Source organism: Armigeres subalbatus, chromosome 1 (assembly GCF_024139115.2).
Source record: "Armigeres subalbatus isolate Guangzhou_Male chromosome 1, GZ_Asu_2, whole genome shotgun sequence".
NCBI lineage: Eukaryota > Metazoa > Arthropoda > Insecta > Diptera > Culicidae > Armigeres > Armigeres subalbatus.
Window position 1 is genome coordinate 158224375 of NC_085139.1, and position 27564 is coordinate 158251938.

At 39.5% G+C, this 27564-nt stretch overlaps 1 protein-coding gene across 3 annotated transcripts in view; it reads right to left on the bottom strand.

Moving 5' to 3' along the window:
• Positions 1–553: 553 nt before the first annotated feature.
• LOC134205389 (phosphatidylinositide phosphatase SAC2) overlaps positions 554–27564 on the bottom strand; it is a 41040-nt gene continuing 14029 nt past the window's right edge. The window contains exons 7-9 of one of the 3 annotated variants that reach the window (XM_062680616.1): positions 14815–15882; positions 14610–14751; positions 554–3012 (exon numbers count right to left, since the gene is read on the bottom strand). In XM_062680616.1, coding sequence (XP_062536600.1) covers positions 2905–3012; positions 14610–14751; positions 14815–15882 — 1318 coding nt within the window. In that variant the 3' untranslated portion in view covers positions 554–2904. The remainder of the gene's footprint in view (positions 3013–14609; positions 14752–14814; positions 15883–27564) is intronic. The other 2 variants (XM_062680620.1, XM_062680617.1) reach the window with 2 other exon arrangements.

The window sequence follows — 27564 nt, forward strand, 5'->3', positions numbered from 1 at the left end:
AATCGTAAGTACTATGAACTCCGCAAAACGCTCCGATCGAATTGAGTTCGCCGCCGTATCAAACCGACTATCTACAACACACTTATTAGACCGGTAGTTCTCTATGAACACGAGACTTGGACGATGCTCGTGGAGGACCAACGCGCACTGGGAGTTTTCGAAAGGAAAGTGCTGCGTACCATCTATGGTGAGGTGCAGATGGCGGACGGTACTTGGAGGAGGTGAATGAACCTTACTTACGTGTCCTGCAAACAAAGGACTGACTTGAAAGATCTCCATCCTAAACGAAGTCCAACTATCGCCTTAACCTGTTGTCAAGTTCGATTTCGGTCGACTTCTTTTATTTCTTTATGGAGGATGCGCTGTTTTGAGCTTCTGGGAGTGCCTCTGCTGAGATGTCCAGATGCATTCCAATCTAATGCTTGTTTACAGATTCCGTTTCCGGCATTATATATAGTGTAATGTTCTTGCGCATAAGATATTTTGGTTATTATATAACATGTATAAAATATGGCTTTCGGATTGCTTTAGCGTTGTTAAAACAAAATTTTGTATGCAGCTACGTTTTGAATATTGCTTTTGGATTGTGTGGCATGCCCCATGATTACACAACGGTATAGGTTTTCCTACAGCGTACGATATTATTTGCTAGATGTTCCATGTGCTACCGAAAAAAGGGGATATCCATGCAGGTTTACATTGGAATAATATCAACAACTTACACGACTATAAACATGCTATTGCAGCTGAAGTAATATTTCAAGGAAGCGTCAAAACTGCAGCTAACTCACTTTGCTATGCTTTGTAGGCCTGATTCGTGAAAACAAACGGTTTGATGGTATTTATACTCCCAACACTTCCTACTGCTGCTATTTGTGCCAAATTTCCTATGTAAAAGCTGATAACTCGCGACTTACTGTTGGTAGCCTTTTTAAAATGGATATATCACGATCTCTAATACGTTAATTATTGTTATGTTTGTGTAGTTTTGTATAATAATGCGTTCTTTAATTGACTTTGGTAAATACTTCATTCCAGCGAAGCTATTTTAAGTTGTGGATTAACCTAATGTATAACTAATATTAATGGTCCAGCGAAAAAAAAATCGTGAAGTACTACTGATCAAGCTACTTTGGAAAATTATCTGCGATCGAGAAATTTCAGCAACTTATTCGATTCAGAGGTTCCCCGGTGTTAATACATCCAATATTTGCCGAAGCCTCAGAATACGTTGATAATAATTTATTCAGTTCAGAAGCTGAAGATTGCTTCATTTTGATGAACCCAAGACACATAAATGTAGGATCATCAGTGTTCAATACTATCATCAGTTGCTGACTGCAAAGTGCACACCTACCAAACCAATTTCGTCACCTTTCTGATTCACATATTCTTTGGATAGTCCACTATTCAAAGAATATGTGAATAAATGAATCGTGGAGTTATACAGTGAGAGATTACGAATGATTCTCACTTCTGGCAGAAGCGGATGCTCGCATAGGTTCTACTGCATTGTGGTTTGTTACAGACACTAAATTGTGCTGGATAATAAACTCTGCCCAGGTAATCGTAAGCATTAAAATAAGCCGTACATGCTAATATGACGCTATCACAGAGCTTACAATATTTATACTGGCTCTATAATATCCCTATATAGCCGAAAAGTCGAAATATAGTGCTAATGGTTACCTGGGTGATACATTGCCTGCACGTGCACAGTTGTCCAGGATGTGAAATTGAAGTCCAGGATGAAAAATTTAAATCCTGCTTGCGAATTTCGGTCAAGGATTGCGAAATCAATATGTGTCGAGTATTGGAGTGTAGTCAACAATTCTTAGTTTCTCATTAAATTATCAACCAAAAAACCTGTTTCGTAAACAGAAAACGAAAATGAAAAAAATGATTATTTCAATCGTGTTCAGTTTTTCCCTAACAAATTCTTGGTCATTCTGGAAAAATGGAAAAGAAAAATTGTTTATTTTGAAAATATGTAAAAAAAAAATCATTCGAATAATTTCGGGTCCGCCAGCTGTGTTAATTCTGAAAGCTAACCCGTGGCTTGAAAATATTGGGCAGGCCTGTACTAAATGATCGAAAACGTCCTTGACTTCTAATACGAGATGCGTAGCGTACATTCAGTTCCAATAACGATTACACTTGACGTATGCATAAAAACGTTGCTATGCATCAAAAAAGAACGCTCAACCATTTTGATGATCCTCAAATATTGCCTAATGCAATCTAATAAGTAAAAAAAACTTTATGTAAAACAGGCGATTGGAATAAATATCATTACACATACAATCTGGTATTTTGATATAACTCTCAGGTTATATGTAGTTTATAGGGAGATTTATGTGGAACAACTAAATGAACTAAAACAACAAGCAACAAGCTTCCTAAACATTATTTGCCACATAGATTGAAACATTCGTTGGATAAGGGGCTGTTAGCTTGCATTTAAGCGAGCATCCCTGGCGACTTAGTACTATACCAGATGGACAAACTGAAGCATATGGCATTCTGGGAAATACTAACAGGAATGGTCCAATTTCGTTCGTAGTATAGGATACAAATTTCAGCTAACAGTACAAGTAGTATAAATCTTTGGTCTAAATATTTATGCGTTAGTTGTATTTTATTGGATATAAATCATTTGCTTATGATTATCGTTGTTGTTCATTAACTCATTTGGAAACGAGAACAGTGCAATATTCTTCAAAACACAATAATCCAAAATTTTCAATCAGATCTAGTAACTGAAACCGAAGTCTCCCTGTTTCATACTAACTAAGCAATCGCTAGAAAAACCAACTAATTCTGAACACTAACGCTCAACAAAAGAACTTCCTAAACAGTGATCAGCAAGGGTAAACGGCGAAGTCCTCTGCTCTGTATCTGCTTTTACAAAGCTATCAGCTTGCTTCGGCATTGGGCTTTGTCCCACTTTTCCTCCAGCTTTCGTATTTCGGCCGTTTGGGTTTCCAGATTGCGAGCCGGTAGGACTGGTGTCTGTAAGATAAATTTAGAAGAAAAAGATCCAAAAGTTACGGATACGAGCAAGGCTTCCAAATGTTCGGCATGTTCGATGTCTAAGCATAATAAAAATTGTACTGGCCACAATGTGCTTTTCAGTGTAGCTTAGGGTATTGAATTGAAGTACATATATTTGCTTACTTGCTGATGATTCCTAGAACAAGATGAAATATTGAAAAAAAAACACGGTTTGTAGCGCCTCCAACTCCAAGTCACCTTAAGTATTTTGGTCCCCGTGCATTTAAAATATTATGATCTTCCGTGCTAAAGTCCCGAAAACATGGCATATGTAAAAATACTTGAAGAAAAATTCCGCGGACCAAATTCCCGACCAAAATGCAGCAGAAAATTATAAGTAATGTATTTATTGTTTTCAACCTGTAGATATAGAAGACTTTTGTTCGGTGTTAGTTGTGCTCCCGAGCAGAGTGTAAAATAATCGAAATTATTTGGTGAAACCCACCTTTCTTTAGTTGTCAGCTCACCTCATAGAGTGTGAAAACAAATCTGCCCAGCCCATTGTTCGGGGTATAGAGAGTGATGTTCTCGATAATAAACAATGTGGATATACAACAGTGAAACACATGTGATGATTGGACAAATCAAGCATCCGAAAGATATTCAATTTGCAAAAACGAGCTAACCGCTGTGGAGGTTGATACTCGAATTCTGATGGCTTTTCCGCAAACAGGCCTTTAAGTGGTCTTGTTGTGTAGGGGTTATGACGCCTATCTAGATAATAGAAGGTTGAGGGTTCGAGTCCCTCCAAGACACGTGCAAAAACATGTGCTGCGCATATGCACAGCCAAGATGTTCAACAAAAAAATTCATGCCGTATTTGTCAAAAATCGGTCTGAGATCTTTTAAAAGACCAAAAGTCAGTTCTAGCAGGATTGGAAGGTGTCATCGTATGGATGATGTAGTAGTTTGTAGGTTAACACAAGAAGAACATGACAAGCGTCTTCAAGCTGTTCTAAGTAGATTACAAGCATATGTCGTTCTCTTAAACAATGATAAATGTATATTCGAAGCGAAGGAAACTTGGTTTTTAGGGCACGTACGCAGCGAAAAGGGTGTCAGTCCGGAGTCCGAATTGAAGCAATCCGTACATTTCCAAGGCCGAGGTTCGTAGCACAACTCAGGAGTTTTCTAAGTTTAAAAACATATGTGGTAAGTAAACCTTATTCCAAATTTAGCACCTAAAACAGAGCCATTAAGATCACTTCTTCGTCTTCTTTATTGGCATTACATCCCCCACTGGGACATTGCCGCCTCGCAGCTTAGTGTTCATTAAGCACTTCCACAGTTATTAACTGCGAGGTTTTTAAGCCAAGTTACCATTTCTGCATTCGTACATTATGAGGCTTACAATCCGAAAATTGTCTAGATCGGCACCGGGAATCGAACCCAGCCACCCTCAGCATGATCTTGCTTTGTAGCCGCGCATCTTACCGCACGGCTAAGGAGGGCCCACTTCTTTGTAAAGAGGTTGTACTCACATGGAAAGAAACCCAACGTAAATCGTTCGAAACGATAGAGGAAGCAATCAGCGAAATTGGATATCTTGGGTTTTTCGGAACGGTACCAAATTAATCGTAGATGCCAGTCCGGAAGGTTTAGAAGCAGCGCTGCTACAGGAAAACGAATCAAATTATTAAGATTGCAAATAAATTCCTCACTGACGTAGAACGAAATTATTTTTAAACGGAACGGGAAGCACTAGCTATTATACGGGGTGTAGAAAAGTTTAGTCTGTATATTCTGGGTACCGTCAACTGGGGGGAAGATGATCATTTTTAAGACAAAACATGCAATAACAATGTGTGTTTACATTTTAAATCGAAACAAATATTTCTAAAACAAGTACTGCTATACGTTGCAATAATCAACAACTTTAGTTTTCTGAAATGCGTTCGCATTTATTAAAATAAAATAAATTATCACACACTTTTTGAATAATCTGGTTTGGGGTGAAGTTGATCAAGACAGCTCTACTAAAACCATTATGACCTAGTAGTCAAAATACACTAGGTTATCTGTATGAATGTTGAATTTACTACGTAAAGAAGTCTAAGAAGTCAATATTTGAAACGAAAATAGCGTCATTTATGACTATCTCTCTCTTTCTTCCACAAAATACATTTTCATGATTATAATCGAAAAACTCGGATTTCTACCTAGCGGTAACATTACTTGAACGGAGAATATTGTTGACTACCGTTTCATAAAAAAAATTGACACTTTCGACTGACACATCAAATGATCATCTTCACCTCAATGATCATCTTCCCCCCAGTTGACGGTACCAAGTTTCTGCTTATAACGGATTGCAAAGCATTTAAATTTCTGTTCAGTGCGCGATCTCGTCAATGTCCGCGTATTGAACGCTGGGTACTTCGTATCCTATCCTAAGTCCAGTGGAGAAGGATATTCCATTCGGCGTAGGTTCATCGAAGATCTGTAGCCCATCAAGTAAGTAAGCAATAAACGGCAAATGCTGTTTCACTGCCACACAATTATTATCGCAACTAAGTTTCCTGACTCCATTGGCTTCACGTTTTCAAACCACTACGTTCTCTAGCGATGTTCCAGCTGTTCCATAGAACTGATTCTGCTACTTGACTGATCAACCATTGGTTGCTTGGTAGCTCCTGAACCGAACAACAGGAAAATCGTTGGTGTCAAAGCTTCTTGGTCCGCTGATTTCAATGGAACATAGGTCAACTGGACGACTGTCCTAGCACCTCATCGTTTACGCTGTTACTGAATACTTCATTTCATCGCTACATTTACCGACTATACCACCCATCTTCAACGATCCTCCCATGCGGTATTTGTATTTTGTATTTGTATTTGTAATTTATTCATCGGACTGTGCTGTCTACATGAAATTCTTAAATCTAGTTGTGGTCAAACATTAAAAACATTACATACGGCTCAGCAAACGACAGCGAAATCTGGATGTTGAAATCTGGAAATCAAATTCGTCGGACACTTCGTTGAATCGATGAATCATGGCGACAATGGAACTGTTAGCAGCATAGTTAGTTGCTTGTGGCTCCTCGTGTAGCAGCGCTCGCGCTCAAAGCGTTCGGACAGGTGCGTATAAACTATAGACACTATAGGTTCCATAGACGAGCTGAGGCGAAGGCAAGTGTAGCCAAACGAACTGTCAGTCAGTGTAGCCAAACGAGCATGACGTCACGATTGCAATCCAAGCAACGGAGCGTGTGACGTCAAATTCACGTGGTACACTGTGAAAAAGTGGAAAAACACACTTAATCGAAATGACCCAACCGTTCCTCCGCTCGTCTATGGAACCTATAGTGTCTATAGTATAAACTAATTCTCGACAGCAACTCAGGAGCATCGTATTCGGATGTTAAAATCTTGGCAATAAAAACACATTGAGCAACATTCCTCCGCTTGGCTAGAGTATCCAACCCTAGTAGACGACAGCGATCAGCATAGGCAGGCAAATTTAATGGGTCATTCCATGGAAGGCTGCGCAAAGCATATCTGACGAATCTTCTTTGCACAGATTCGAACCGCTCACTCCATACAGCCTGGTAGGGATTCCAAACAGCAGATGCAAACTCTAGTATTGAGCGAACCAGGGAGCAGCACAACGCTTTGTAACACAACGGATTTTGAAACTCATTGGAGATTTTGAACATGAACCCAAGCAGGCGATTGGCTCTATCGATGGTATTTGAGAAGTGGCGGGTGTAGGTAAGCTTTTCATCCAAAATAACTCCTAGGTCTTTTACATGATCAACCCGTTGAAGTGGAGAACCAGCAATACTGTAGTCAAACTGCACGAAATTAGTTGTTCGTCGGAAACTTATGACACAGCCAGGGAATCATTTTTTTTGGAAATGCGCTTGCGAAACAAGCGACAAAAGAGGACTAACAACGAAGCTTTGTTTTTGTCGGAGATAATAATGACAAAGATCCGAAAATTTTTGTCAGCAACAAAAAATAAGACAATCTTGTTGCTAACTTTTCATCCCGTTATTTTGCATTATTTCTAGAGCAAATTTCGGTTGTATGCTATCATACTTTCTGTTTTTATGGAAATATTCGAGAATCCAACAATGATTACAATATTAGCATCGTATTCTCGGAAATTTCAGAGCATGCAAGGCAAATGATTCTTGTCATATTGTGTTCGGGACTCGGGTTCTGATAAAGGTTTGTCGCTAGGTGCGTTTGTCAGTAACAAACTCTGTTGACGACAAAGGGTATATTGTTAGGCGTTGCTCAAATATTGTTTCCCTGGACACAGCACTTAGGAATGCTTAGAACCATCATATTCCGAGTACACCAGCCATTGAAGATTTCAAGAAGGTTCTGTAGTTCATAGCAGTCAGTGAGGTCTCGGACAACTACATACATTTTAAGGTCATCGGCAAACAACAGTAGCATACCTCCACGTCGCAAAATAAAGGTTACATCGTTAAAAGCGAGAATAGCAATGCTCCAAGGGTGCTACTTTGTGGAACTCCAGAAAGGTTCGAGAAATAGTCGGATGAATTATTTCCAATATTGACCGACATTTGGCGTCCAACCAGATAAGACCGGAGCCAGGTGCATAAAGCAAAAGAACAGCGGTGAGCAGCGTTGAAGAGTGCTATTGTATCCAAGCATTCATGAACGTGACCGTCCAATCATTCAAGCGGAGCTCTCCTACGTTTAATAAATCTTCTGAACATCATTATGCAGGAATTTGTGGTCTGGTCTGTCTGGTTTGTAATAAATAAAATGTATATCTAAGGGCAAGAAGACTAAATTATAAGAGACCTTTTTGAACGATCTTATTATCAGACCTCCACACTGTTGGTGAGAGCGATGACCCATTTTCACCCTCCAGACTAAATGTAAACCGATGAGTAGCGCATTTCCTTAAGAATCAAGCCTTCCCTTAGTTAGTACACCACAGTTTTCCACTCTTTTCGACCCTTTTCGGACTCATAAGGCGTCACCAAGCCTCACCCGTTGTGGTCTGAGCGAAATTTTCCCGTGGGCAGCAGAAAAGTGGAAAAGTCGACGACCAACGTTGTAGAATTGAGTCCCTTTTCTACGACGTTGTTTGTAGACGACGTTGTTACCACTTTGTTCCATTGATTTGCAAGAGTCGCGAAACACACGGACGGTGAGTTGAAAATGAGTTTCTTTGGTCAGATAAGTAATTGACCCTGCAATTGTCTCGTTTCCTAGCTCTGGTAGCTAGCGGGTAACACATCTTGCTCATATGTCCAAAGATTTAAGCGCAAGTGGAACTGGAAGTGGAAGAGTGCAAGATCAGATGATCGCCAATCCTACAGTACTAGAAGGATTTTAAAATTACCTATAGCCAATACAAGCATAAATAATCATTATCTCTACTTTATGATTTAGTTTCATTTAGCTGATAGCCGTTTGACCGAATGCCAATGTAAGGCCGAAAAAGTAAAAGTCGAAAAGTTCAAATTTGTTTTCTTATTAAGGACGAACTTTTCGAGATCCAATTTTATTCCACCTCGCGTTTTCAAGGGCACCACTTTCAATAATGAAGCAACGATCAGGTGTCATATTTTTATTCTGCGTTTGCTGCGACGCAGCAAAGCTAAAATAAAAAGATGACAGTTATTCGTTGTATCTTTGTTGAGATTGGCGCCTCTGAGAATGTGAGGTGAAAATTATTTGGATTCTAAATAGTTTCAACTTAACCGATTCAATCCGTTTTTTTTATTCGTCTTGTTTCAACATAAATTTTGGACAAACTGCTTCAAAAACGGATGCTATCCATGAAAAAGTTGAAATATGGGAAAAAATATTTTTTTGAGATCATCTAGGGCTTCCAAAACCTTCCTTGAGTTCAGGTCTTGATGATCTACATAAACAACAAAGCGTTTTACGGGGCCTGAATCCTATTTTGAAGTTGTAAATGGTACTTGAGACATAATTCATTTTTTTTATCTAATCTCAGTGTTACCAGAACATCAACGGTACTCCAAACTATTCTTGAGTTCAGATTTGGAGGTCTACAAGATCAACAGAGTAATTCATAGGTTTCCGAGCTTGTGTTTTAGTTGGAGAAGCCCCATGGGACATTATTACATCAGTATATACCAAATACAACATTCCCAGAATATTTACGGTACTCCAAACAATTCTCGAGTTCAGATCGAGGAGGTCTACAAGACCAATAGAGTGATTAATAGGTTCCTGAGTTTGTGTTTTAGTTGGAGAAGCCCCATGGGACATTATTACACCAGTATATACCAAATACAACATTCCCAGAATATTTACGGTACTCCAAACAATTCTCGAGTTCAGATCGAGGAGGTCTACAAGACCAACAGAGTGATGGATAGGTTCCTGAGCTTGTGTGTTAGTTGTAGAAGCCTATCATTACATCAGTATTTAAAAAAATCAACACTCCCGGAATAGCTATGATACTCCAAACCATTCTTGAATTCAGATATTGAAGGTCTACAACACCGATAGATTGATTCATACGGTCCTGAGCTTGTGTGTTAGTTGGAGCAGCCCCTTGGGACATCATTACACCAGTATATACAAATCACAACATTCCCAGAGTTCCTGCGGTACTCCAAATCATTCTTGAGTTCAGATATTGGAGATCTTCAAGACCAACAGAGTGATTCGTAGGTTTCCGAGCTTGTGTGTTAGTTGGTGAAGCCCCATGGGACATTATTACATCAGTATATAAAAAAATCAACATTTTCAGAATATCTAAGGTTCTCCAAACCATTCTTGAGTTCAGATATTGGAGGTCTACAACACAAACAGTGTGATTCATAGGGTCCTGAGCTTGTGTGATAGTTGGAGCAACCCCACGGGACATCATTACACCAGTATGCACAAATCACAACATTCTCAGAGTTCCTGCGGTACTCCAAATCATTCTTGAGTTCAGATATTGGAGGTCTACAGTACCAACAGAGTGATTAATAGGTTTCCGAGCTTGTGTGTTAGTTGATGAAATCCATTTGACATCATTACACCAGTATATACATAATACAACATACCCAGAATATCCACGATACTCCAAAGCATTCTTTAGCTCAGATATTGGAGGTCTACAAGACCAACAGAGTGATTCATAGGTTTCCAAAAAAAAACATGGTGTTATGATCACAAACATTGCATCCAAATTTTTTTGTTCTTTAGTTTCGCTTGGTCTACGGGAACCACGGCGTATCTTGATGACCGGAGCTCGAGGTTGAGCTTGAGGTTCTATATGATCACGTACGTTGTAAGATATGTTTAACATTTCTATTTAAGCATTGAAACCACCATATGGTATCATGAGATGATAGTCTAACCAATAAATGAGGATTGCGTACCTAGAATCGAATAAAGCTCGCAACACATTCAATCCACAATATAATTGGTTCCAGTATCGCACGAAAGTGGTTGTTACTAAGACTAACATTTATATGTAAGAGTAAAGTAATTTACGTGTGAATAATTTCACTTCAAACGCTTTTCACCATACTTATCCCAAAATGAATTAAATTTAATATCTAAGACATGTTGTTAAAAAATCTATTTCTCAGTTTCTCTGCAACCATTTGATGTGATTCTGGGAGATTGTCAAATGAAGGGGCTTCAGTAAAACTTCAATTTTAGTCCTGAAATCATCAAAAACAATCAGATTAGAATCGACACGTTAAGTTCGGGTACATTGTTGAAAACATGCAGCACACTATGGGTAAACTTTTTGGAATACTGCTTCAATGATTACGTTTCTTAATAAAAATCTTCTTCATCGAAAAAAATACTTAGTAGACTGGTAACCATTCACAAAGTGCGTCCTTACTGGGACGGGGGAGTCTGAGCAGCGTGACGAATAAAAAAAACTAGAGGTTCATTACAAGAAGTGTGACGAAGGGGAGAGGGGTGTTGAAAATGGTAATTGTTTTGCTTGACGTACTTTATGGATCTTCCCTAGATATCCTTCGCCATACACGTTTTTTGGCGGTAAATTCATGCTATACCATCGTAGATCTTCTTGTTGATAGATTTGAATATTGAATTGAAAGAATTGAACTCATGGACAGTTTGAAGTGTCGTAGATGGTCAACGTATTCTATCATATGTCTATAATGGTGCAACGAAATCCCGTGGAGCTATTCCAGCTCATAAACATAGTTGAGACATCGAAGATCTTCATGTTGATTGATTTGAATATTCAGATCTGAGCTCAAGGACAATTTGGAGTGTCGTAGATGTTCAACGAATTCTGTATTGTGTTTGTAATATTGTAATGACGTACCGTGGAGCTATTCCAACTCATAAAACTAGTGGGACATCGAAGATCTTCATGTTGATTGATTTGAATATTAAGATCTGAGCTCAAGGACAGTTTGGAGTGTCGTAGATGTTCAACGAATTCTGTATTGTGTTTGTAATGTTGTAATGACGTACCGTGGAGCTATTCCAACTCATAAAACTAGTGGGGACATCGAAGATCTTCATGTTGATTGATTTGAATATTAAGATCTGAGCTCAGGGACAGTTTGGAGTGTTGTAGATGTTCAACGAATTCTGTATTGTGTTTGTAATGTTGTAATGACGTACCGTGGAGCTATTCCAACTCATAAAACGAGTGGGGACATCGAAGATCTTCATGTTGATTGATTTGAATATTAAGATCTGAACTCAAAGACAGTTTGGAGTGTCGTAGTTGTCGAACGAACTCTGTAGTTTGTCTATATTGGTGTAACAAAGTCCCGTGGAGCTATTCCAACTCATAAAACTAGTGGGGACATCAAAGATCTTCATGTTGATTGATTTGAATATTAAGATCTGAGCTCAAGGACAGTTTGGAGTGTCGTAGATGTTCAACGAATTCTGTATTGTGTTTGTAATGTTGTAATGACGTACCGTGGAGCTATTCCAACTCATAAAACTAGTGGGGACATCGAAGATCTTCATGTTGATTGATTTGAATATTAAGATCTGAGCTCAAGGACAGTTTGGAGTATCGTAAATATTGAAAAAGATCTGTTATACCACTGGACAGGCGCAGAATTTTATCATAAAGCATTTCACTTTTAATTATTCAACCAGAATATGTTAAAGTATGGTGTTGATTCCTTAGAACATCAAAATTACAACTCAAGGATAGTTTGGTTGCTCTAGATCATCCTAGTGCCCGTAACCTGACCTGTGCAATATTTTTCCTGGATGGAACAGGTCATTTTGAACATTTTTGCTGAAGAAAGCAAGGCTCTATCTCTTAAAACTGATTTTTGACAGCTGATTTTCGTCTTGGGTCATATATGACCCATCCGTATTGAATCGGTTAAGTGCGAGAAGTGAGATGTGAGTAGTGAAAAGTAAAGACGAATGATGAAAGAAGAAAGAATGAACAAGACAAAAGGAGGAAGAAGAACGAAGCAAGATAGAAGAAGGCAGAAGGAAGAAAGAAGAAAGCAGAAGAAAGAAAGAAGAAACACGAAAGAAAAAAGAAGAAGGAAAAAGAAAGTTAGTAAAAGGAAGAAGGAAGAAGAGAAGAGGATAAAAGAAGAAAGGAAGTAGAAAAGGGACTTTTTACTTTTAATTTATCACTTCTCACGTCTCATTTCTCACTTTTAACTTCTCGTTTCTTACTTTCATTTCTCACTTTTCACTACTTTTTCGTTCTCAGTTCACACTTCCTACTTTTTATTTCTCACATCTTACATTTTACTTCTCACTTTTCAATTGCCACTTCTGACTTGTTTCTTCTTATGTGTAGTGAGAAGTGTGACATGGCTTATTCCTAACTTCTCACTTCACGCTGCGCAATTCTTGCTACTCGTCTTCTTCTTCTTCTTATTGGCATTACATCCCCACACTGGGACAGAGCCGCCTCGCAGCTTAGTGTTCACTATGCACTTCCACAGTTATTAACTGCGAGGTTTCTAAGCCAGGTTACCATTTTTGCATTCGTAGGGAAAAGTGGGGCAAGATCGCCTTATGGAGCAAGACAGCCAACGTTGATTATGACTTAAGTGAGCATTATATTCACATTATTCTTACAAGGAATGGCTAACAATAACGTAAAATGGCTATACTCCTAAAAACGCAATTTGACAACCTCACTTGTTCTTGAAATATTGATTTTATGATGGTTTAATTGAAATTCGAATTTTCTTATACAGTCGCCTCTCCACATCTCGATATTGAAGGGACCATCGAGATAGGGAGATATCGAGGAATGGAAGGAAAATTGAAATGGGTACTAGATCCAAAAAAGCTAGTTGCTATGAAAAACGACAACAAAACAAATATCGTTTCCTGTTGTTGATTTGTTTGTTATTGTTCAAAGATGGTCTAGTTGCCTAAAAATTTGATCATATCGACATAAGGAGAGTGAATCCTGAGAAAAATATGATCAGAACACATCGAGATAGAGAGATATCGAGATAGGGAGATTATCGAGATGTAGGAAGCCCAAATGTATGTAGATTGAAGGGTCTGAGGAAACCATCGACATTGGGAGAGATATCGAGATAAAGAACATCGAGATGTAGAGAGTCGACTGTAATTTTGATGATACATAATTTAAGGTTTGAGGTCAAAATTACTAATTTTCAACACAAATTGATATTTACCAAGGCTTTTAAATCTATAGCTTATCTACATTAATAATTTGAGGAGATTTACACTAATTATGATCGATAGGTTATAAATCTTTTGATATATGTCAACTTGGGGCGGTATTGCAAACTTTATTAGGAACAAGGTCATCTCCAGGATTACGAATAGCCAAACCCTTAAATGCATTTAATAAAAATCATCAAAATAGTTTCTGCCTGAATCAGAGATGATTTAAAGAATGGATGGAATGGAATCGTAAAAATCTTCAGGCAAATTCAGATATTGTCGTAGAGCCAGTTGTCAACAAATTAACATGGAATACGACATTTTTAAACGAAACATCATTTGAACATAATCCCTAGAAGTGCAAGAAGTGTGTCACCCATTCTAAATAAATTTAGCATACTTCTGATATAATTTTTGGTCCTCGCTCGTCTTGCCCCGAGGGGGTGGCCATTTCGCCCCATATGATAAATATAGGCATCATAAAAACACTTTTTTTAAAACCAGTTTATAAGATACTCAAACGTCATTAATCAGTGTTAATTGATACTTATGCCAAAGACAGGTCATATTAATTGTGTTTCATAGACAAATCAGTAGAATTCGGAAAAGTTTCACTATTTTACAAGAATTACCGCTTAGGATGGACATCTTGCCCCACTTTCCCCTATATCATGAGGCTAGCACGATGATACTTTTATGCCCAGGAAAGTCGAAACAATTTCCAATCCGAAAATTGCCGGGGCACCGGGAATCGAACCCAGCAACCCTCAGCATGGTCTTGCTTTGTAGCCGCGCGTCTTACCACACGACACGGTGTCTTAATACTCGTAATCTGAGCAATTTTATTTCCACTATACGGCCAAACGGCCTTCGACTGAATGGCCTAACATCTTGCTCTATGGAAGTTCAAAAATGTTTATTTTTCCAATATCTACACAGTTTCCATCAACATATTTTTTAATACCTACCTTAACGGAAATTTTTCTTGGATCAAAGTTTGCACTCAAACTCTGCAATCCCTTTCCAATATTCGACAGCGGACTTGTCAGTTTCTTCAGCTGTTTGAATGCATTCTCACTTTGATTGCCGGTCAAATTTAAACTCAGGTCCCTGAAATAGACACGAAAACTCGTTTTAATATTACTAATCGCATTCTTCTAAATTATCACATACTTTCCAGGTCTTCCCTCGAAGTTGGCTCTTTCCCCTGCCTCCGTTGCCCCTCCATCGACTCTGATCTCCGGTGTAGGGCTACGGCCCCGTATCGGTGAAGCACATTCGAGCATTCCGGCAGGCATATTTATATGATCGGTAACGGACGATATCGACATAGTCGACACATCGGATGACATTTTCGCGAAGCTGTCCTTATCGATCAGCATGGCAGCAGCATTCTCCTCACCACCTCCAGACCCCGGACCACCCATAACGATTCCCACCGAGGGCAGAAACACATTTTCGTTGTACAGCGGATTTTCCTGCACTAGTTCTCCATCGTCCGGTTCATAGATACTTGTATCCGCTTCATCTGATTCCGAGCTCGAACCCTCGGATTTCTTCAGGCTAGAGCTTCGCGATCCCACCGTGAACTTGCTACGCTCGGCTTCATCGGCTATTTGTGCAGTATGTATGTACGGAACAGGATTGGCTGATTTCGGCTTCTTCCCGGCAGATGATCGACCAATTTTCGTAGGATTCAAGCTTTGACCTATTTTGGAGAACTGACCCGCCACGTTGCTCAAGGCTTTCGAGCCCATTTGAACCAACTGAGATTCGGAAAGATTCCGCGGGATGCCCTGAGGAACCGATAGGAGTGTCCGGCTTTTTCTCCGCTGCAAACTTCCCCCGCATTGAAAGGGGACATTACCCCGTCCTTGATTTTCCAGTGCAATACGAAACAGGTCAACAATCGCCGTAAGCGATTCGGTAATTTCTTCCGTTTTCTTAATAACTACAGCAACGTTATTGAAGAATCGTATATTTGGCGAACGGAACATATGGAAATAGCCATCTACGCCGTCAACGGCGTAGTTCAAACGAATGCACAGATGAGCCGGTGCTGGGCCTTGAAACATTTTATTGTGCTGGAAGAGACCTAGCTCGATCAGGGTTATGTTGCTCAGTGGTACGTTTTCAAAACGGACGATCTTATCCAGATGCGAATCATACTCCGCCACTATGTAGCCATCATCGGTCAGAATGAGGATAGTGTCGACCTCTGTTTCGTTGGGGTCGCCAGTACTGGATGGAAATGGAAAATCGGTTGAATATTTAAACTTTTCTTTAGTTTTTTCAATCAATATATTGAATTTTAGAACGCGCCTATCTACATTAAGCAAAGCAAGGTACATACTAACAAAATAACAAAAAAAATCAGTTCATGCAGCATAGCCAAATAACATAGTTTGAATAACGCGTAATAAGCGTTTCACACAGTTTACCTATTTTGACTGTACCGCATTCGCTTTTTGCATGGATTTATCGGTCTACATAAATTTCCATAACTTTTCAAATACCATCTGATTTTTATTTGATGTTTTTATGTTTCGTACAACCGGGGGAAGATTATTATCATCAGGCAAAGTAAACCCGTGTAAATGACGACCCCAGTGTATAGCTTATCAATACTGCAACTCACTACAACATGAACACATTTATACTGTAATTTGCTGCGTCTCCGATCTTTATTAAATGTTCCTGATGATTTATTACAATTTTGAGTTAAACGTATCCAGTTTTCGCGAGCGATAACGACCGCCAGCTTGCTTGTAGGTTAGTCTCTGTTTTGATGTTTCTAGAGGTCAACTGCATCCACGGTTACGAGTATTTTGACAAATGTGGTAAATAGGATGGAAGACGGGACTGACGGGAGGCAGCAGGGACTACGTCCGATGGGACAGAAAACGGTGGCGCTATAGTAATGGGAGCACGCGCGCAGGACTTACGCCATTCGGCTACGGAGCTCCAGGAAAAAAAAAATACGCGCGCAGCTCATCGTCGTCGTTGCACACACAACCACAGACCGCTGAAGAGGTCTTGGCTGACATATTCAAAAAGCCAGCAATCGCGATGCGATCGAAAGCTCGAACCGCCGGCAACGACACGGACGACTCGTCCACATCGGCGAGAGGTAGCCAAAGCCGAGGACGGTTGCCCGACAAGAAACCGAGATGTAATGACAGTGACGGCGAGTACGATGTGGACTTTCTCCCAAAACTGGCTCTCACGTCGTATAACCTCGCATTTATTAACATTGGACCGATCACGTTCCCCATGAAACTCAACGAGCTCCTAACCTTTATTAGCAGCCAGAACCTCGATATCGTTTGTCTGCAGGAAGTCGAGAACTAACAGCTTTCAAGCTCCCCCAGACATCCCCGCGATTCTATCGTTAGGTCGCTGCAGGCACTGTCCCATTTACGTTTCTATACCAACGGTATGCCAAGAGATAGAATCGCGTCGTGTGTGCTTGGAGGAACCATACCTTGCCTGACTTTGTCGTTTTCGCAAACGACACGACGATCTGCAACGTCTACGCTCCCTTCGGCACTGCACAGCGCGCTGCTAGAGAAGAGTTCTCCGGCACCACACCGAGAACGTCATCGTAGCTGACGATTTCAGCAGTACAGCAGCTGCAGCTACATGATGTGTGGGAGAAACTATGTCCACGTGATGCCGGCTTCATACATGTCGAAACGCGCGATCTCGACTCGATCGGATTTACGTGAGCCGTGGTATTTGCGTCATAGACCGCATCTTTCTAATCGAAGAAAAGGTTGAAAAGAATTCCGATATAAGTAGCCCGGCAACGCAGAAACTATGGGTCGTTGATAGCATGGTGACTGTCGTGCGCTAAGCTAAAAATGAAGTCCTTTTTCAAGTGGAAATCTCGAACCGTCTTCGAAGCATTCCACGACGCGCACCAGCACCTCTATACGCAACTACGCCTAGCGTACGACGGCTATTATCAACAGCCACAAACCATAACCACCGTCCTTACCAGCTGGAAGGAGAAACTGCAGCGTAATTTCTCCCACATGATTATGCGCATCAACAAGACGCACGTGGCAGGGGAGCCGATGCCAATATTTCAGCTGGGGAGAAGAAAACCACGATCACGCAGTTACAGACGGGAGAAAACGAAATCGTCGTCGAGCCTCAAGCGATCAAGGCAAATCTGTTTGATTTTTTCTCGAGTCTTTTATTTCGAGTCTCTTCTCAGAACAAACAGCAGATAACGACGGCAATGCCTACAACGGGGACGATTTTGCCTTCGAACGTGTTTTCCCACCGAACGACCCGCTGAACAAAAACAAATACAAACAGCAAAAAATATGTCTGCTATAGCGTAAAGCTCGAATTCTGTAGCTACACTCGTATCGGTCCGGCCTGGACGGTCCTACAGCAGAGGCTACACGAATGGAATGGATGGAGGAGACTGACGTTCGAGGACCTCACGAGGAAGAGCTGCGTGAAGGGAGATTCTCCGCTTGCTTGTAAAATACATCGGCTTTGTTAATGACGGTGACGGTAGAACTGATGTAGATGCTTTGGAATTACAACTAGATTGAGAATAATTATGAAAACTTTTCAATTTCCTTGTAAATATCTGTACATAATATTGATTAAATATAACTGAATCAGTGCCTGTTTTGTCGTGTTTCTGCTCAGTAAGCCAGGCGGGTGCTAAGCTGTCAAATATTTGTTGCCACCAATCGAGCGAATGCCGACGGCACTAACACTACGCCGTAGTCTATGAAAAATAAACACTGCAGTGAGTGAGAATGTTCTGAAACGCACAAAGTTTGGATAATGCAAGAAACAACCGTTTCTGCTCAGCTCAGAGTTTCTTCTACCAACATAATTATTTATCTGCATATTTCGCGTAAGGAATAAAGTGAAAACACTACATATTTACGGATTTGGTGTATTTTTGTTCGGTGCGATCTTTAATTTAATATGTGCTTTTGACACCACTCTCTCTTGTAAAAGCGATAAACAATACAAATTTTTACAAATACCACCACAATTTATGATAGTATATGAGCATTTTGACATTGGAGTATAAATTTATGCGCCAAATAAGAGGGTACTGTCATACTTGCCAAACTCCATAACCCTCTCCATCACCATCAGTGTTGGTGCCGTGTTTACAAAATTTTCTTTTGTTTGCTGTTAGAACTGTCATATTTTTCTTGTTTGCTGTTAGAAAACAACAAACAATCCGTTGATACACTAAGAAAAATATCGCAAATTTTAACTAGACATCAGGTGAAAATGAAAATTTTCATTTTGATTCAGTGTGCAGCGAAAAAAAAATCACTCTGTGATAGTGTTGGTAAAATCAGCTTGGAGACCTCAATATGAAAAAAATCCGTTGTCGCCCCTCTGCAGTAAGCAGATAATCCGCGGACCGATTTTGATTGTCGAAATACAAATCAATCAGTGCCTGTTTTGTCGTGTTTCTGCAATAGAGGTAATAAACTATAGAGGACGATTGTCGCTGCGGTTCCCTTTGTTATCGTCCCGAAACATGTTGGGTACCTATCTGTCAAAACGTACTGATTTTTCCTTTGTTGACATTTAGTGCCCTATCCTCGCCAGCAAAAGATGTTTCGCCAGTGACGACAGCGACAAGCTTCCTCTATAGTTTATTACCTCTATTGTTTCTGCTCAGTAAGCACATAGTTCACGCGGTCGAGTGAGTAAACATTTGGTGCGCGATCGGACGTTTTTTAGTAGGACGCTGAACATTCGTGAAATTCGCGATTGTGGTTCTGTTTTTAAGTTCGGTGAATATGTGTGCGATTGAACGTGTTTTGTACATGATGCGAAACATTTGTAAGATCCAGGTTACTTTGTTCTGCTTAGGACGGTTCGTAAATAAATTAATGAATATATTTTAATAATTTTTCAGCATATACTGTTATTGACAAACGCTCTATATTGTCGAATAGAGCTCCCTATTATTCACCTTATACCCACTAACACAAATTTTCCTTCCCGAGACATCTATGAAGGTAGTATGAGTTCCCTGCATCTTCAATAGTAGATGTTAAACTTACATTCCTTCCCTTCCTTCCGTGATTGTAAGAACGTGGCCAGGTATACAACTGCTACTGTATGGGAAAAGGTACTAATCCCAAGTACCAATTTGCGATAATATACAGTAGATCGTTCAATTGAGCATTGTACCCACGATTTGTACAATCACATATGCTATGCTATGCTATAATAATGATTAAATAAAACTAAATTTTAACCACAAAAAATAGATTAAAAAGGCTACTAACTACATATACAAATCTCGATAGATAGCCACAATAGCTATCTTCGATTGATAACACGTGAAAGACGAAAAACCTATATTCTTGTGTAGGGGTTTTTTCTATGATACAGTTGTTGGTGATAAGATTTCATGACCCAAGACACCGATAATGAATGGGGACAGCCCGTCTGATCTGAACTCAGCAATACATAATAAAATGTAACCTATTCTGCATACCTTTGGAAAAACGAACAGCACGACAAGCATTCGCCATGAAAATTGAACAACATTCGTTGTAACATTGTAATATGTTCGTGCTCCAAGCGTGCTTGTAGTTTTCCTATATAAGATCTAAAACAGGAATTTTAAAGAGATGTTCTATATAGACTGCGATTTTTTATAATTTATATACTAGTTAAAATTTATTGCAGTTATTTTTACGAGCCGTCGCACATAGTTAAAATTAAATAATTAAAAATAATAATTTAATAAGTTAAAATTTGTTTTCAATTAAAAACAAACTGGTGCATATCAACCTTATGGCGTTCGAAAGCGATATACGCCATAACTCAGGTAACATAGAGTTATATAACAGTTACCTAAGTCAGTTGAAACACTGCAATGCTGTTAAATGTTAACTGCTAACTGAAATGGTGTCTTACGAAGGTCAAACAGCTGGGTTAGAACACCCATGGCAAAGTCGTATGAAAAAGTGAGATAATTTTAAAAGGCGATAACTACAAGAGTGTGAGAAGGAGCTGAACACCCGTCATCATGGAGTCATAAAATCATGGAGACGAAGGCATCTGACACATGACAACACTTCGAATCACCTCGACCTTATTGATTTCTGAAAAATAGAACTAACTAGGGTAACTGTTTCTATTCTTCAACTAATAGTTCCTATATGAATCCATAAATCAAAAACAAAGTATGAAAGCAGTTCGATTTGTTATCGACTAGCACCAATTACAAGAGAGTTCGTTGAGCAATACATATGGCGCGATTCATGGGCAAACACACTACCACGGACCAGGTGGTCGCTGAATTGCACAGATTGCAGAAATGCCGCGATTACAACGTTCTGACACATCATCTATTCATCGACTACAAAACCAGATATGATACAATCCATCGAGACCAGATATGGCAGCCAACGCACAAACACGAGTCGAGTTAAGTACGAGACACTGAAAACGGACTTATTGTTGCGATTGCAGAATGGCGAACAATCACTTAGTGGAAAAGGTTCTCGATAACGATTCTACGTGCACAAAAAGGCGAGGTGCGCAGCGAGCAGTTTTAGCGTTATTTGGTAACAATAATTTCGAGCTGAGTTATGGAATTCCTTTCAGCAGCTATATATAAAAAATAATTGGAGATTGGATGAGCTGGTTCAATATACAATGTTGGCGATTTTAGGAGAAAGTTTTAAAAAAATACCTTGGAATAGCATATAGTGTTGCGATAGCTAAAGAAAATTTTTAAATTCTAATATTCTAGACCGTATGGGGTAGAGATGGCTTGAAGATAGTCATCCGACCATAGAACAGATATTTCGCTTTATGGAAGTTTTTGGGGTCTTCGCTTGCGAGTAGCCTGCGTTTATTTCTATCTTCCACTTTTTCTTGTAGCTTCCGATGGCATTCTGAACCTCTTTTGATTTTACGCAGTTTTAATTTTAAAGGGTGTCCACGATGAAATTGCCACACACAAAATTGATTCGCAAAATTCGAGTTTTCATCCGATTGCCATCAAATTTTCAGGGATTGAAAAATAACTATTAAACTTCATTTTACCATTTTACTCGTATTTTATTTACAGTCCATACGCAAATGCCCGCACCTTGGCCTTAACCCCGGCCATAAGATTCTGCACAACCTGTGAATCAACCGTTTTTTGCATGTAAACCCATACTTTCTTCAGTTCCTCGACTGTCTTCACTACCTTAGGTCGTTTAAGAAGGTGCTGCTTCATAATCGCCCAGTACTTCTCGATGGGGCGGAGCTCCGGAGTGTTGGGAGGGTTGAACATTTTCGGCACGAAATTGACCTTATTGTCCACATACCACTTCAGCCCGTCCTTAGAGTAGTGGCATGAGGCCAAATCCGGCCAGAAGATTGTTGGGACGTTGTGGGCCTTCAGGAGAGGAAGCAGCCGCTTCTGGAGGCACTCTTTCATGTACACCTGTCCGTTCATCGTGTCCTGGGCCAGAAGATTGTTGGGACGTTGTGAGCATTCAGGAGAGGAAGCAGCCGCTTCTGGAGGCACTCTTTCATGTACACCTGTCCGTTCATCGTGTCCTGGGTCACGAAAGGTGCACTCCGCTTCCCGCACGTGCAGATGGCTTGCCAAACCAGGAATTTCTTCGCAAATTTGGACATCTTCTGAGTGCGGACATGCTCCGGAACGCTGAACTTATCCTTGGCCGTGAAAAACAGGTTGCCGGGGATCTGTTTGAAGTCGGCCTTCACATGCGAACGATGCGAGAGATCCTTGTTCTCGTGATGAATGCGCAAGCTTTTATCACGCACGAGCTGTTCTTTCGATTCCATTTCCGCGAGTTTTGATCACAGGACTTTAAAATGCGCTATGAACTAAATCCACCCAAATTTTCATTAAATTCTACCCAACGGTTAAAAAGTTAGAACAATTTCATAGTGTGGCAATTTCATCGTGGACACCCTTTACGAAGGATGAGGCGTCTCCCGAAGCGACGAAACCATTATCGTAACATCATAATCATAATAACATCATAATAACATCACAAGATCAGCGGTGAAGATATTGTAGAGCATAAGACTCAGGACAGCTCCTTGCGGAACTCTTAATGGAACTTTGTGTCGATCAAATGTGTATCCATTCACTGAGGCAGAAAGACAGTTCAACAGAAAGGATCGTTATAGAGAATGTTCGAAGAGGAAGGTGCAAAATCGAATGTTCAACATCAACGAAAGGCAGTTCTACAACAACATCCAAAACGACAAAGCCGACTTTGGTGAGATCCTTCCGGAGATTGCAGAAGTCACGTAGTTTTGGTCCAATCTATGGGAGAACCCCGTCATACACAACGGCCATGGGATGTGTATAGCAGAAGAAGAGCAATATTGTGGTGGAATTGGAGACATGACCGCTATCAACGTGACCGCCCAAGACATACGTGAGGCTACCCGGTATACCAGGAATTGGGCTGTACCAGGACCCGATTTTCCATATCGGGTCCGGATGTTCAGCCTATATCGGTCGTCGTAACGAAGTAGCCAAGATTGTGCACCAACAGCATGCATTAAAGCACAACTTGGTTAAGTTTGTCACCTACTACAGTCGGGATTCGCTGGTAACTTTTTGAGTCACTTTTTAGTTGGGCCTCCGCTGGTTGGGCCATGGCCGGATGTCCTCATTCGTGCCAATCGTCCCGATATTGTGGTCTACGACAAAAGGATAAAGGAAGCGGGTAACCCTCATCGACATTGCTGTACCGCTAGACCATAATGTCCAAACAACATTCTCCAATAAGATAACGAAATACCACGACTTGGCGGAGGAGTTGAAGCAGATGTGGCACCTGGAGGACGTGCGTGTAATTCCGGTTGTTATCTCAGCAACTGGAATCGTCCCGAAGTCTCTTCTGAGATCCTTAGGAGAGCTGGAACTATCTCATAACCTACATAGCATCCAAAAGTCAGTGGTTCTTGGAACTTGCAGCATCATTACCAGTTTACGCAGGAGTCCTACTCGCCTAGTGAGTCCGGCATAGTGAGACAACATCCTCGAATGTTCCGTCAGCATTTTTTTCGTTGGTTTAACAGCCTCTCATAGATCTTCCTGTTCGAGGCAAGTCTTCAAACAATCCATACAATCGTTCAATCCCGATTAAACTTGAAAAACCATGAGCTTCCGCATTCCTAGAACCTTTTGTTGTTATTTCGATCTTTGTGTAATATGTAATCGTCAGCGTTGAATAGGCCCATAGCCTAATGTACAACAATTCGTACGACTGTTCATAAGTCATTAGACTGGCCCAAAATGCATGAAATCCTGAATTTCAAACCTTGCACTCTTAAATGACAGTTTGGAGGTCCCAGAAGCTCCCCTGAATATTTCCGCTCATTCGGTCCAGTGGTTGGCGTGCGCAAATGGCTCAAAGTTTGTATGGGAAAAGTGATCCAAATGTATGGGGAAACGCAACCGTTTCAGTTTTTTGCTTCTAGATGGCGCTGTAGTCGACGGATTCCTGTTGTGGACAAAATGTAGAACCTTTTTTATATAAGGAAGCGACTGGTGAAGACCGGATGTAAATCCCTTTGAAATTGGCCAAGTTATAAGCATCCAAAGTCGAGGGTTTAGAGCGTGTCCCCCAGGGGTGTTTAAAATGAGAGCAACGTCCGGGATATTTTTCGATGTTTAATCTCGCAATTTTCTGGCGTCGTTTTATCTTCGAGCTAACACGCTAAAAAAATTACTCAAAATTGACATAAATTGAAGAACTCAAAATTTGGTCAAGTTTGGTTTATGCTATAGTTTAGAGTTCAATTTTCGAAGCGTGAATGTAAATACACGAAATAAATTAAGTACTTCTTCCATTTATTTTGTTAGCCTCAAATAAAAATATACAGCCATCCAGTTCCAACATTATTGATATGATCCCTCAAAATTATTTTATATTTGGTAGGATCGTTCCTTATAGAACAATTTTGGACCCATTTTATTGTTTCCCCTTTATGGTGACCAATTTCAATATAGGGTATTCAGAAAAATCGATCATTTCAGGAATTTTAGTTTTTCATAAAATTGTAACTCCCAAATCATTAGGCCTATTTGTTGTATTAACAAATCAAATAAAAGCTCTTTATTTCTACAGGTATACCTCGAAATAACGTAACTAATTTTTCACTCTTCAAATCGTTGTATCTCCAAAACCACTGGTCCTGCAAGAACAATGTGCTTCTTGCTTTTGTGAAGTGACATTTGATCGTGCAAGTGGAATACATAAAATGGATTCAAAATCTGAGGAAGAATTAAGTATGGAACTTGTTGTCCCAATTGAAAGTTTTAAAGGTGTAAAGTTGCCTTCAAACGGTGATGTGCTTGGCCGTTGGCTTATGCGTTTCATAATGAAAAATCAACACTTGAGTATAAAACCAGCTGCTAAAACTGTAGTAACTGAACTTAAATTTTTTTGGGAGAAATATAGAATTCCTGTGGCATGTGCATAACACATGTCATCATACCCTTTAATAATTTCTCACACTTTCAATCGATGTACAACGAACGCTCAAAGCCGTTCGTTGACATCAATGAAGTCTCAGCAATTTTAGTCCGAGACCTCAAATTGCAATGCACACATTTTTAGTGCCACTTACTAAGTTGTGCTGTCTCCAATGGCCTTCTCTAATTACACTGGCTTCGACTGTCTCCCGTAGGTAAAATTGTATTTGAGAATCGCTAATAAAATCATTATTGTTCTAACCGTACATTGACCAACACATTATTTGTTCTTGGTGACACGGGTCCCAAAGTTCCACTACATGGCGACACGTGAGCAAGTGGCCGAATACGGCAGTCATTAAAACTAACAGGTGAAAAAACATATCAAAAGTGATCATAGCAGTGTGTCGAAAAACAAACTTGAGAGTGGATCGTTAGTGTCCAAGACCAGTGAGCCGGCGGGGTCTGACGCCCCGTCGGCCACTATAAATTGTGGAGAAAAAAAGCTTCATTTCTCGTGCTAGTGATCGTGATTCGTGTGTGCAATGAAAAAGTATAATCTGGGAGAAAAACAGTTGACAAATCAGTTTGGCGAATTTCACCTATTTCAGCGATTTTAATCTATTAATGGTAGTGTAATCAAATATCGAAAATGTTAAGCTGAAAAAAGAAAATCAGACATTAAAGATCGCGCGTTTAGTGGACAATACATTAAGAATTATAGCCAAAGATGTCATATGAAGTCGTCCCGTGGTGATTGATCTATAAAGGGCTAAACGGCAACCTGGAGCGGCCCCAACAAAGGGCTATCCGGCAACCAGGAGCGGCCCCAACAGCACGTGAGTGCACGCATCGATGATATTTTAGTCAAGTGCTGAGGAAGTGTACCGAACAGTGCAAAGTGGTTTTGGGTTCATCAGATTCGCTGGCGCTAGACACACGGAAAACACGAGTGCCTTCGCGACGACATATGGTTCACCTGTGAATACTCTTATTGAGTGTCGGCGTCGTGGAGACGTCCAGCTGCCTGCGGAAGAATGAATTACTGCACGCAAGGAAGACCCGTGAAACCAGCGAGCACCCATGGAGAAAGTTTCTGGTAACTTGGACATCGCTAGGATACCATACGCGTAATTTTAATAGATATGATAAGTATGTCTTCTTCTATCTTCTAACCGTCGAGCGACATTTTTATTACATAAAAAAATGCCTTCAAATGCTATTTGCTTGAAAATAACAACATAAGTAAAACAATATTTTAAAATACTGTTGGAAGTAATCAATAATTTACTATTTTATCATTTTAAAATCATAAAATGCCCACGTTTAAATTTAATTTTTCATGGGACTTTATCGCCAACATTTCTAAACCAAATTTAGCTAAAAAGAAAGTTTGCAAAAAAAAAACATATATTTATATATATTTAAATTTTCATAATAAAAAAATGATCCCATGAATTTATACGTTTTGATGCATTTAGTGCACTTATAAAAATCTACACTTTTGAGTTAAAGACGTATTCGTACATTTTAACATTTCTATTGTCAGTAATTTCACAATTGCAAAAATACTGTTTCTATTCAGATTTGACTATGTTATGTAAAAATATATTAACAGTTGAATCGATTTAATCTGCTACTGATTATTCACCAATAATGTTATTCCACATCCTATTATACATGTTTTGAATATCAATAAGAAAAAGTGTTCCTCATAAGAACGGAAAGTCCAATTTTCAAAGAGCTATTCTATCCATACTAAGAGAATGGTTTCCATACCAACTCAATCCGTTGCCAGTGTGTACTAAAAATGATGACCAAACTGTACTACAATATAATAAAACAAACCTGGCATAAGCAATGTATAATTTTCTAGCCTGAAAATGCATATATTTCCCCATCTTAAATTTTCATTTGTTTTCAAAATGTGTAAACTTTTACACTCCTAATTTTTCTTTTCACCTTTGCATTTCTACATATAACGAAGTAAAAACAGATTGTTTTTCCTTTCTTGGTAATTTCTTATTTCAACTTCTGGCTACGCAGTCTTTAAAAAATTGAAACAAGATTTTTATTTGTCCAACCTAGCGACACGGGCTTTGTGTATTCTTGAGGGCAAAAATAATATGTTTATATTTCTCATAATATATAATTAAAATAAAATAATGAAATATGAAATATGTAACGAAAACATATACATAACTTTAATAAATCATAACACGTATGAAAAATATTTACAATAATCCAAAACCAAAACAAACAAAAAAATACACAGGGTAACTGCTCCGGTCCTTTATCTCATAGCTCCCATGTTGCAAATAATTAGCAAAAAGAAGTTATTTATATAACTAATTGTTTCCTTATACTCCCTTATAATCTTTTTATACATTATTACATATTTAGGTTTGCAGCACTTGGCTGAAACATCTTTTTATACTAATGTCTAT